This window comes from Vanessa cardui, chromosome 30 (assembly GCF_905220365.1).
Source record: "Vanessa cardui chromosome 30, ilVanCard2.1, whole genome shotgun sequence".
Lineage (NCBI taxonomy): Eukaryota > Metazoa > Arthropoda > Insecta > Lepidoptera > Nymphalidae > Vanessa > Vanessa cardui.
The window spans coordinates 5,628,919-5,643,132 of NC_061152.1; the positions used below are offsets into that span (position 1 = coordinate 5,628,919).

General features: G+C 37.0%; 1 protein-coding gene across 1 annotated transcript in view; it reads left to right on the forward strand.

Moving 5' to 3' along the window:
• Nucleotides 1-14,214, forward strand: part of LOC124542341 — a 33,625-nt gene extending 19,411 nt beyond the window's left edge. The window contains exons 2-5 of the mRNA XM_047120314.1: nucleotides 1,714-1,731; nucleotides 9,314-9,419; nucleotides 10,578-10,673; nucleotides 11,046-14,214. Of these exons, the coding sequence (XP_046976270.1) occupies nucleotides 1,714-1,731; nucleotides 9,314-9,419; nucleotides 10,578-10,673; nucleotides 11,046-14,056 (3,231 nt within the window). The 3' untranslated portion in view covers nucleotides 14,057-14,214. The remainder of the gene's footprint in view (nucleotides 1-1,713; nucleotides 1,732-9,313; nucleotides 9,420-10,577; nucleotides 10,674-11,045) is intronic.

Below are 14,214 nucleotides of genomic sequence, written 5' to 3' on the forward strand. Positions count from 1 at the left end.
TAACTTGTAACATCGTATGATAATATATTCGTCAATTTGACACGTCGTTTTCACGAGAATCTTTAGCGACGAATAGCGTCGAATGGCGCGGTAGGCAGCTGTTTCTATTGGTTATGTGAATCAGCAGTCATTGGTTTTATTAAATTTGCCGATGCTACATTAAGTTGTGTCGTACTATAGTAAAATCGAGATGTAAGTTATATCCACGTAGAGCTGGGAGTACTTGTTTTCAACGGCAGTCTGACGACATTCTTATAGAGAAAGTATCAGTCAGGTGTCAAATGAAAGTTCACATATATAAATATATATGTATATAAAAGTGAGGTCATATAGCTGTGAAATGTAAGAATATTTAAGAGTATTAAAATTAAATAGCTTATGTAATATAATTGTAACGAATTAATAATTATTTTTTTTAATAATATTTATAAAGAATTTTTTTTTCGACTGTCATTTACATCACATTAAATTGTATATATTATATGCGTTTCTCTACTATATTATGCGTGTAAGCAATTACAAATCGTAATAAGTAAAGGATTAACATACTTATTGTGGATTATCCTTAGGAGATAGACATATACCATCGCGGACTCTTTTGTAGAACTTTTTAACGTGTACAACACAGGAGTCAGGAGTACAATTTTCCGATCGGGTTCAGCCAGCGTTTGCAATGTTAGCACAACAAAAAAAGTTAATTTCCGATATCACATGTTTCTCTACTATATTATGCATGAGTTACACACATAAAGCTTCCTCTGGAATCACTCTATGTATTAAAAAAAACCGCATCAAAATCCGTTGCCTAATTTTAAAGATATAAGCGTACATAGAAACAGATAGCGGTAAGCGACTTTGTTTTGTATTATGTAATGAATCCTTATCGGTATTGCGCCACCAACCATGGGAACTAAGATGCTATGTCCTTTGTGCCTGAAGTTACACTGGCTCACTCACCCTTCAAAGCAGAACACAACAATGTTGAATACTGTTGTTTGGCGGTAGAATATCTGACGAGTATGTGGTACCCAGACTATCTTACACAAAGTCCTACCACAAATGAAATAATAATTATTATTTTAGTAAGTCATATCAATATGTGTAACTTTCACCGATCGACTAATTTCACTTTTAACATGGATTTAATTCTGAAATCGATGACGTAAACAAAAATACACATAAGTACGACACAACTTATTTGACGACCTCTGTGGTCGAGTGGTTTGTACGCCGGTTTTCATGGGTACGCCACTCTGAGGTCCCGGGTACGATTCCCGGCCGATTCGATGTAGATTACCATTAGTTTTCTATGTTGTCTTGGGTGTTTGTGGTACCGTCGTTACTTCTGATTTCCATAACACAAGTGCTTCAGCTACTTACATTGGGATCAGAGTAATGTATGCGATGTTGTCTTAACTTATATGTAGCATCGGCAAATTCAATAAAACCGATTACTACCGATTTACACAACCAACAGAAACAGCTCCCTATCGCGCCACTCGACGCTATTCGTCGCTATAGATTCCCGCGTCAGTTCTACCCGAGACAGCGAGTGCGTTAAATCGACGTGTTAAACTGACGAATATATTAGGTTATGTGATATTACAAGTTATTACGTTTGTATAAAGATCATATTCACATGAGATATAAATATTGATAATTTGTGACACGTTTTTGTATTTTGTTATTAATTCCTACTTGTTTTTTTTACAGATACCGAGATGGGGAACGGTGAGGATCGTTTTGATATTTTTATTTTATCTACCTCGTTGGTCTACTGCTAAATATAAGTCTGCCTATCCCAAGGGGGGCTGATGGAAAGTTATTGGGTATATCAGCGAAAACTTCTCAGTAAGCTCGGAGTCCGTTGTTTTCCTTCACCGCCGAGCTCGAGATGAATTATAAACACAAATTAAGCACATATACATAATGGTGCTTGCCTGGGTTTTAACCCAAAATCATCATTTTAAGATACATGTGTTCTAACCGCTAGGCCATCACAGCTCATAACTTAATTACACAAAAAATGATAATCGTTTTTGTTTTTTTTACAATATTATTAATACAGAAAAAAGTTGATAATAAACAACAAAACAAAAGATGTTTTACTATGACTAGGAGTAATAAAAATTATGTAGTAACTAGCTGTGCCCGCGAAATAAGACGCGTTTGAATTTAACAAAAAAAAATTTGTAGCCAAAGTTACTCCTTATTATATCAGTTATCTGCCAGTGAAAGTCCCGTCAAAATCGGTGCAGCCGTCCCAGAGATTAGCCGGAACAAATAGACAGACAGACAAAAATTGTAAAAAATGTTATTTTGATATATGTACCGTGTATACATACATATGCATTGAGTAGAAAAACGCTATTTTAATATTACAAACAGACACCCCAATTTTATTATATGTATAGATTAAAAAAACAAAATCTAAATTACGAACCTGCTTTTTTGGAGTCGTTTAAAGACATAGTTTTCACTTTTAACCGACTAAATTGATGAGATCGTTAATAAACACGAGTTTATAATTAACATCCATTTATAGAGTCACCTGAGGTCTATTCGTAACACGGCTCAGACCTACATAGGCGGTCACTTAATGCGTTCTTAATGTACATTAGCTGTTAAGTATGTTTGTATGTTGTATATTTTATGAGATGTTAATTATTGACGGCGCGTTTTTCTTACTAAGTACCATTGACTGAGTTTCTACTGGCAAGGTCAGTGTCAAGGGCGAGTATATTTCGTTAAGATGGAAACCCAGGCAAGCACCACTATATATATATACGAGATGAATTATAAACACAAATTAAGCACTTAATTTGTGTTTATAATTCATCTCGTGCTCAGCGGTGAAGGAAAACGTCGAGAGGAAACCTGCATGTGTCTAATTTCATCGGAATTCTGCCACATTTGCATTCCACGAACCTGCAATGGAACAGCGTGGTGCAATATGTTCCAAACCCTCTCCTTAATGGAAGAGGAGGCCTTATCTCAGCAGTGGGAAATGTACAGGCTGTTACTTTACTATATTTCGTTCCAGTGAGACAACCTACGTATGAAAGATATGACCTTTTATACTGGAACACAACAGTGCTAAGTATTTCTATACGAATACACGTTGTATTTTCGTTTGGTTTGAGCATATTTTATCTATACATATGATACAATTGGAGTGTCTAGTATGATGAGAGATGGCCCGGTGGTTAGAACGCGTGCATCTTAACAGATGATTGCGGGTTCAAACCTAGGCCACCACTGAAGATTCACATGCTTTATTTGTGTTTATAATTCATCTCATGCTCGGCGGTGAAGAAAAACGTTGTAAGGAAACCTGCATGTGTCTAATTTCAGCCCAGCAGTGGGAAATTTATAGGCTGCTTATGTTCATGATGTCTAATAATCAAATACATAGCTGTTTTTAGGGTTCCGTAGTCTACAAGGAACCCTTATAGTTTCGTCATGTCTATCCGTCTGTCTGTCCTGGCTCGTCCTCCGCCGTTTCTGCACCGATTGCGATACTCCAAAAATTGGTTTTTAAAATTATCGAGAAATAATTATTTTTTATCCACGGTACATATAAAACGAAATAACATTTTTTAAAAATTTTTGCCGTCTGTCTCTCTGTTTATTTCAGCTAATCTAAAATTAGTAACTAAAGTACACTAAGCTTGGTTCGTACACACACCAAAGCTTCTGAAAGACTTACTTTTGCATACATAATATTAGTATATATGTTCGCAACGGATCTCTAAAGTCGAGGCACAATTATCAACTTTTGAAAGTCGTTGAAACAAGAAACATTACGTCTTCCTGTTCACTTATTACTTTCTACTTATTCGTAATAACAAGTTTCTCGATTACGTCTTGACGAGCGTAATGTATATTATAACTAGCTGTGCCCACGACCTTGTATGCGTATGAATTTAACAAAAGAAACCTACTATTGTAGCCTAAGATACTCTTAAACAAAAACAAAATAAACATAATTCAGGTAGGCTTTTACAAGAATTTGAATCGTCATTTTACAAATAAGTGAAGCTACCACCGGTTCGGAAAGTAGATTCTACCGAGAAGAACCGGTAAGAAACTCAGTAGTTACTTTTTTTCAACATTTAAAAATTACAAATTCATCTTAGTTAATACAAATAAAATTATTTAAATTAATATATCCTGCTTGGAAGTCAACCGGTATTAACTCCACACTTTTTTATCATCTATAAAATCTTGTATCGAATAATATGCTTTTTATATCACTTATCTGCCAGTGAAATTTTCGTCAAAATCGGTCCAGCCGTTCCAGAGATTAGGCGGAACAAACTGACTAGCAGACAGACAAAAATTGTAAAAAATGATATTTTGGTATATGCACAGTGTATACATAAATATGCATTGAGTATAAAGGGCTGTCTTAATATTACAAACAGACACTAAAATTTTATTATATGTGAATAGATAATTACATTCTCACCTAAGTTATGCCTCGTTGATTTAGTCATATATGAGGCTACGGAAACGTAGATCGATTGAGTTTCTTGACGGTTCTTTTCATAGAATCTATTTTCCGAAAGGTAGCGTTACATTAACAAACGTGATATGAGATGAAAAGTGCTCTTATGAGGCTATTTGCATTATCATCCTTACACAATATAAAACAAAGTCGCTTACCGCTGTCTGTCCCTATGTATGCTTAGATCTTTGATACGCAACGGATTTTGATGAGGTTTCATTTAATAGATAGAGTGACTCGAGAGGACGGTTTCTGTGTATAATACATGGGCAATATCGTAAAGAAACACTGATAATTTTAGAAGTGTCTAATGTGATGTCGTAAATAAAATCTTTAGTATATTTAGTATCAGTATTACTTAACCCGTGCGAAGCTAGGCGGATCGCTAGTAAGGAATATTTTGATTTTTATCAGTTACTATTATATATATTGTTTGAAAAAGGCTTACCTGGCTATGATATTACTATGTCAATTACAAGAGGGATGTTTACGTATGCTAGTTCTAGACAACCGAACCGGTGTTCGAAATGAATCATATTTAGCACGCAGCTTTACACGTATTTCGTATTAATACCAAATTTCATCAAATTCGGTTCAGTGATTTAGCCGCGAAAGCGTAACATACAGACAGAGTTACTTTCCCATTTATAATATTAGAATATGTAGATTTAGAGGACTGTTAGTTGACAGCGCTTTAACTAGCAATTTTTTTTTCGGCTATAGACTAATTAACAACTACAACAGACTGTCAATTTCCCACTGCTGGGCTAAGTCCTCTCCCTTTTAGGAGAAGGTTTGGAACATATTTCACCACGCTGTTCCAATGCCCTTTGGTGGAATACACATCTGGCAGAATTTCTTTGAATTTAGAGACATACAGGTTTCCTCACGATGTTTTCCTTCACCGCCGAGCACGAGATGAATTATAAACATAAATTAAGCATATTAATATTCAGTGGTGCTTGCCTGGTTTTGAACCCGTAATTATCGATTAAGATGCACGCTTTCTAACCACTGGGCCTGCACGGCTCGGAATACTTAAAACGAGTTATATTACTTGGTGATGGGACTTTATCTATCTGGGTAACACCCACCCGCCAAAATACACAGCACTGAAGTTTCATGTGCTTAATCTGTGTTTATAATTCATCTCGTATTCAGTGAAGAAAATTATCTTGAGGTATTCTACATTTGTCTAATTTCAATAAAATCTCAAATAAAATAAAATCTGAGTCGAGATGGCCCAGTGGTTAGAACGCGTGCATCTTAACCGATGATTGCGGGTTCAAACCCAGGCAAGCACCGCTGTTTCATGTGCTTAATTTGTCTTTATAATTCATCTCGTGCTCAGCGGTGAAGGAAAACATCGTGAGGAAACCTGCATGTGACATATTTCATAGAAATTCTGGCACATGTGTATTCCACCAACCCGCATTGGAACAGCGTGGTGGAATATGTTTCAAACCTTCTCCTCAAAGGGAGAGGAGGCCTTTAGCCCAGCAGTGGGAATTTACAGGCTGTTCTGTATTAAACCCAGATGAAAACCCTTCATTTGGGCAAAATAAATAAAACTAAATAAAATACGTTTTATTAGTTAATAATAATATATTGTGGATAACTTTCTATTGAGTTAACAAAATTATTCGATAATATTCAATTCTTAGTTTAATGGCTTATAGTTGTAGTGACAGGGTACAGATTATTTCGCCAATGTCACGTAGTATATACAAGACACGAAAGAGATTGATCAGTACGATTGAGGAAATAGACTTATTTATTTATTTATTCTTTATTGCACCCAATCTTAAAACTAAAAAATAAGATTTTTGTTACACAAAAGTTGCATGAGGTGCAACAGGCGGCCTTATCCAACCTTTGGGTGAAGGATCATAATATTGATATAAATGGGAAGGGTACAGTAACTTTTTAATTTTTGAAGAATTAATTAATTTTTGAAGACGAGCATAGTGGTAACAATTTCCTTGTTAATCCTTAACCTAGAACGAAATATTATTTGAAACACGTTTTCTTTTTTTTTTAATATTCAATGGCATACACATCTCTTGTTTATGAGACGTATTGGCCAATTAAGACGTTTTATAAAAGTAACACACAGGGAAGTTGTTCGGTATTTGAAACACTTACTGAACGCACCCGTAAACGTCAAACATGGCCCTACGGGCGGCCATGTATTGTCTGTCATGTCATTGAATTTTGCGGATTTAATATCGAAATGTATCGATTATACGATTGCTTCGTACGTACGACTCCTATGTTATCGAATGAAAAATCATTATTTTTTAACGATTTATAATTGTGGATAGGTTTCAATTGGTGTCGAAGATCTAGTCGAAATCTATACACAATAAAATTTTAGTGTCTGTTTGTAATATTAAAATTTTTACTACCGATTTTTACTCAATGCATATGTATGTCAACACGGTACATATGCCAAAATAACATTTTTAATCTGTGTGTCTGCTATTTTTTTTAATAGTTGTACCGACCGATTTTGACGGGACTTTCACTGGCAGATAGCTGATGTAATAAGGAGTAACGTAGGCTACAAGAATAACTTTCTTGTTAAATACAAACACAGCTATCAATATATTTATATTATCAATGGCACGATTACGATCATAAAGCTCACCCGCGCTCATTCCCACCTTCATTAGGTTAAACACTAAAAACCCACATACAACGACATTGTCTTACAAAACTATAACAGTTTTAGTTCCCATAGTACTTATCAATAGTCGGAAATGGTATACAAACCGGTTATAACTAGTTGAAACCAGTTCTCTTTCAAGTTAACTAGTAAGAACGGTTTTAGTTGTAGTTCCGATTACAAGAAAACCAATTGATTAGTGAAGTATGTAGTATTAGTAAGTATATATTATACTAGCTGTGCCCGCGACCTTGTATGCCTTTGAAAATAATAAAATAAATATTATTGTAGCCTATTATATAAGTTATATGCCAGTGAAAATTCTGTCAAAATCAGTCCAGCCGTCTAGAGTCTAGAGATTAACCGGAACAAACAGACAGACAGACAGACCGACAATAATTGTAAGAAATGTTATTTTGGTATATGTACCGTGGTTTTAATATTAGAAACCGACACTCCAATTTTATTATATTTCAATGGTTCAATGCTGATACTAAATATTATAATTTATTAAAATACAATGCTATGTCGCTGCGTTTTAAAACTGTAATACCTTCGAAAATAAGGTGTGGTGTGTAAGCTGTGTATACTGCAGTACATTATTTTGATCTATCTAGTAGGTTTCAGAAAGTTTGCAATGTAAGTGAAAAAATATATTCATTTACGACATCACATTAGAAACTTCTAAAATGATCAGTGTTTATTAACTATATTGTCCATGTATTGTATGCAAAAACCTTTCACTCGAATCATTCCATCCGTTAAAAAAAACCGCATCAAAAACCGTTTTTGACAGTAATTACAAATGTGTCATTATGAAAGGCGCCAAAATCGATGTCATCAAAACTTTTTCTAAAGAAGTATAGACGAAGGTTAAAAAAATAACAGCCTAGTCCAATTACTAATCTGTGCTATCTGACGGAACACTAAAAAGTCATGTGTCGATAAATCTTTTCCCATTACTGTTAAACTAGATTGTTCAAGAGCGTGCGAAAGGTGAAAGTATTTTTTTTTTAATTCGTTGACCTGTGAATGGTGGCTGAGACGTTACATCTCGTGTGTGACTGTTGCATTATATAGTTGAAATTCACAGACTGAAAATGAGTGATCATATCTGAACTAATATAGATGACAAGGCATTTTTTGTGATTTCTAAATGAAAATTAATAAAATACAAGCTATGTCTGCGACTTCGGGCGCGTTTGACATCACTACATAGTATACGAGTAAATCAAAGTCGCTTTCTCTGTCCCTAAGTCCCTTTGTATGCTTAAATCTTTAAAATTAACAATCAGATTTTGATGCGATTTTTTTTAATAGATAGAGTGATTCGAGAGGAAGGTTTTTGTATATAAAGAGACGCTGACAATTTAGACATTTCCTTTATTTCTTCTTCCTTTCATTTACATAGACAATATAGTAAACAAACACTGATCATTTTGAAAGGTTGTAACGTGATGTCGTTAATAAACAAATTCTGTAGTATATTTAGTATCAGTATTATACTCGTGCAAAGCCGAGTGCCGATGGCTAGTGAATAAAAAATAATGTTCAATTCGCAGATTTAACTTATTAATTCTGTTAAGCTTTTGTGATATTATGTCGTTGGTATGAGGCACTCCACGTGACGGCGGAGTGGTGGCATGTTTCATACTGGACAGTATTTAGATATTGCAGCGTGACTTTATCGTTATTGTATGTATAGTTCTAAAATAAAAGTAGCATAGGTAACTTTTATTACATCAGCCGTTCTAGATGTTGGCTGGAACAATCAGACAGACAATCAAAAATTGTAAAAAATATTATATAGATACATGAACCGTGAATGCATATGCATTTATGTCTATATTTTCTCAATATCAATAAATGTGTGTATTGCTGTTTACCTAGTCAATGGTACGGAATCCTTGGTACACGAGTCCGACCCGCACTTGACTGGTTTCCCTCGCAATGCTCTTATATTTCTTTTAATCCCCAAAATTAAGCGTAAAGCTTATGCTAGGAGAGGAAACGGCAAGCCCAAAGACAGGATTAACCTTTGAAATTGTTCCCTATGACATGTTTGATTTTGTGCTGTAAAAATATTCGTGCCTTAAACAACATTTTTCTGATCCTCTTTAATTATTTTATTCCAGTGGGCGGTGGTATTGCTGGCGGCGCTGGTGACGGCTGAAGACAGTCCACCAGGCCTGGTCAACAAGGACAACGAACAGGATTTAGTCGCTGAAGCATCACAATCCGGTATTTCCTTTTATTTATAGCCGATTAATAACTCCCAAGGGGATAGCTTTCTGTGCAAAACGTATTACACAAATACCAACGCTGGGTTGCTGGGTTAAGGCAGGCCTCCCTTTGAGGAGGAGGTTTGGAAGATGGAATATGCTGTGGCAGAATTTTATAAAATCAGACGCATGCAGGTTTCCTCACGAAGTTTTCACCGCACGAGATGAATTACAAACACAAATTAAGCACATGAATATTCAGTGATGCTTGCCTAGGTTTTTCATCAATCATCGGTTAAGATGCACTCGTTCTTACCACGAGACCATCTGGAAAGCACACGTTCAAGGTTCATAGCTTTACGTGCTATCCGAGGCACGTGTCAACATCCAGACACCAGGATGGCTGAATAATCAGATATATTAGTAACGTTTTATTCTATCGACTAAGGGTGTACCAGGTAAAAGAATTGCAATGTTACTTATAGATAAATCGTTATATTATTTTTTGTGTATATACCGATCTATACTTTTTTAAATGTGAAAAAAAAATGCTGTCTGTCTGTTGCTCGTGAAAATTGGGACGAAAGCTTGAACTTCACGGAAAGTAATAGTCTAAATAAATACTTATAGCAAATTATATACATTATATAATTTGCTATAAGTATGTATGAAACTCAGCTCCTTTACTGAATCAATTTGATGATTGGTATTTCAGTACCAGTGGGTTTAAATAGGATCGGAAAGGTTATGCTGTGTTCGAATCCAGGGTTATACAATAATTAAATCTCATTGCACCGATTTGAAGTCATGACTTGTAGCTATAACAAACTACTATTACTCTGTTACCTGGTTGAGATTTAATGGCGATTAACATTGACTAAAAAATTATTTATTTATTTATTTAGGAAAACATACAGCATAGTATATAGTACATGCAATTAATAACAAAATAATTCTACCATACGCCAACAAAGTTTCCATTGTTGCATTAAACATATGGAGTGAACTAAAAGACAAGTAATAAAAGTTACATATTATTAACTATAGCTTACAAAACCCAAAACAGTGCTAGCGTGGTATACAGTTTTAAAAACAGTTTTCTTAATTTGAATATGTTTAAAAAACGATCATCTGTCAATGACAATTGTATCTTTAACAGACGATTTGTAATTTCCAGGTGCGCAGGCGCAGAAAAGAGAAGCAGGTTTATCAAATTCCTACGGAGAGCCGTTACCCCCTGATGCGTATGGACCACCATTGAACATACCTAGTGGTGGGTAGTATTTTTTTTTAAATAAATAATGTATGACTATAACCATTGGTGTGTTCCAATTAGAACTGTTAGAGTGGCCCATTGTAATTACAGGCACTCAATAAGGGCATAACATCTTAGTTCTCTTACATATTTATACGTAATTTCTGGAACTACATTTTGGATACCCGGTAGCATTTCCAATGGTCTGTTCTAATCAACTTTCGGATGAGTACTGTTGGCCACATTTCTCCGTTATGACATTAGACGTCATATAATTTAAGAAATACCAAACGATAGCGCGATTCAGCATACAACTATCGCCATCTAGTGACGAAAAATAGCAGTCGATTGAATGGTGTGAGTTGTATTAAATTTAATTTTTTTTTTCAGATTTACCGCATCCTGCTCCCGTTTACGGAGTACCAGATACACCATCGTTTTTAGAGACACCACCAGGTGCATACGGCCCCCCATCTCCGGTAGTATTCCCGAACCAGAACTACGAAGGGCCCCCACCGCCTATCGGTAAACCCAAGCCAGTTTACGGACCACCAAAATACCATTCAAACAAACCAAAACAGACATATGGTCCACCGAAACCAATTTATGGCCCACCAAAGAAGAACTATGGTCCGCCAAAGCAAAACCTTCCAAAGCCAACATATGGAGTACCTTTTAAACCACCGAAACTTTCTTTCCCGAAGCCTGTTTACGGAGTACCAAAACCAGTATACGGACCACCTAAACCTGTGTATGGACCACCAAAGGTCAGCTATGGGCCTCCATTACTAAATGTTCAAAGCTTCCCTGAATTACCCGTGTCTTTACCACAAAATCTAGGCACAGTTAGCGCAAGTATTGGTAACATTGGAACAGGTGTGGGAAGTATTAGCACTATTGGAACCAACTTTGGAAGTCTAGAAACAAGTGTTGGAACAAGCATTGGAACCAATTATGATATAGGATTAAATCTTCCAGCTCCAATATACGGCACTCCAATCACTAGCTTACCAGGAGACTTGAAACCTAATTTCCCCATACCAGCAGACACTTATGGACCTCCGGGACACTCTCTTGGCCCTATTGGACCTAATGACCAATTAGTGGTACAAGATTTTGGTAGCATCGGCCATTACGGACCACCACAACCAGACCCTAACCCAAGACCACCCCATCCAGGCATACCCGCTCCACCAACACCTCCCCACGTCCTATACGACGGATGGAAACCAATTCCAGGTGTTTCAAAGCCATTATTCGACAACGGTGATAATGTACACACGATACAAAGCATACAAAACATTGGACACAGCAATGGACATATTGAAGTTTTGGACCAATACGGACCCCCACCACCGCTGGTCCAAGAAGTGAGCATCAACTTAGACGGACATTCCCTACCTGACATCAACCAAGAGTCACAATTTTCTGGCGCACAAATATCGTCAGGCTATTCCACGGTACATCAGGATGCTTTAGCAAACATCGATTTGAATGCTATCGTCGGTGGAGACTCCAATCACATTGACCAATCAAAAACCGTCTTCGAAGCACATTACACCGAAAACAATAACCCACAATCCGATTTCACATTCATACAATCCTCTCTACCTGAAAAGGCTATTTCTGACTCATACGGTGCTCCACCTTTTGAGTCACTGTCCAATGGTCCCTATCCTCCATCTCATAGACAACAGGGAGCCAAAGGCCTCATACCACCATCAGGTGTATATGGAGTTCCACCAGGCAACCAATACGGCGCCCCACCGAAACCGTTACCGGCTAATCTACCTATACCCTATGGGTCAATTTCAGGTGGTGGGCACGCTATCCATACCGGTGGTCATTCACCAAGACATCCCATTAAGTTCAGAGATTCGGTACCCGAAGGTTTAATACAGCAGATCGGCCAAATATCCCACCATAAGGACTCCCATGGAATCGATCATGTGAAACAAGGCCCCGCCTATTTACCACCACCGATTCGTGACGTCAAAGATTCAAGTCATCACTCTGGGAACCATGGATTCAACGGCGTCTCATTTTCTATCGAACCATCGAATCTCTACAGCCTACCGCACTCAGGACAACCGATAAACTTCCAATCCCAGCAACCGAGTAACTTGTATGGTTCACCAATTGATTCATATTCGGCGCCACTTTTGACAGTCGGAGATCATACAGCTTCTGGATCTACCAGCAACGCTGTGGCAGCGACAATCGACGGTACAATATTGGCTAATTTATCTAACTTAGAAGCGGCTGCTATTTTAAAGCACTGTCCCTACCACGAAGCCATATTGAAAGCCGCTAAGTATGGTGGGAAAATACCATCAGAATTAGCATCAAACTACGTCGCAAGTTTGAGCTCACTGGGTTCCGCATTCCACAAGCACCAACAAGAGTTATTGTCTTCCCAAAATGCTTTCAACACTCCCGCAGAAGGTAGTGAATCCGTTTCTTACAACACCAAAGATTTGTCGACAGCGTCCCATACATTAGTACAAACGATCTTACCCAATCAAATCGACAACGGAAAGACATCGAAAACAACTCAAAAAGGGAAATCCATAAAAGATGGCAACAAAAATATTTACAGCCAAAATTCTCTATCAGACCAAATCTATCACACATCAGAAAAGATCAAGAATCTGAGCGAAGAAACGAAGCAACTGCAACAAAAGATCGTGTCGTCGAGTCAACATTTACATCAAGTGAATGAGCAAATCAGTCAATCAGAAATACCAATTAAAAGCAATCAGGCAACTTATTCCGTTCAAATACAATCAGCTGATGACGGCCGGGGCAAGGGAACATCACCGTCGATACCTCACGAACAGCTTCTATCAGAAGGACTACTTCAGAGCATATTACAAGCCATAGAACAACCTTCTCAAGTTAAGAACGACCAAAGCCAAACAAAGAATGCTTTCAAGCAATCGTCAAATCAACATCAATCAAATCAGAATTTATATCAAACAAATGTAAATTACGATAGTCTTGAACAAGGATTGGTCCTTCCAGCCGGATATGAACCAGTAGACAGATCGAAACAGCAAAAAGATCAAGAAATACAAAGTACTAACGATATAAAGCATTTATTGCAAAAGGAATCTCATCGCCACTTCAACGACTTCAGTCACGGTGACTGCGACCAGCGAGCTGACAATTCCGTCACTCACACGATAGTCGTACCACCACCGAACGTAGAAAACGTACCACCAGTCCATGAAGTGGAAGATAATGATGTAGTAATTTACTTCGGTGAATCGGCAAAAGATAATAGTGATGAGAAAAATCAAGAACCGGTTACGGAAATATCGGTAGCAACGAGTATTAGTGAGAACGTAGATAAATACGCCAAAACGCCGGAGTACGGGGAGAAGATTAAAAAGACGTGAAATACATTATTTATGTTTTAATCTAGTCTTTATTGAACCAGTGAGCTGACAGTTTGAAAACGGAACAAAAGTAAAGCCAAGTGGTCTTTTGGTCGAGTCTGTTTACATCTGATTTTATCCGAAACAATTTTTCAGCGCACCTGATACGGAAAACAAAA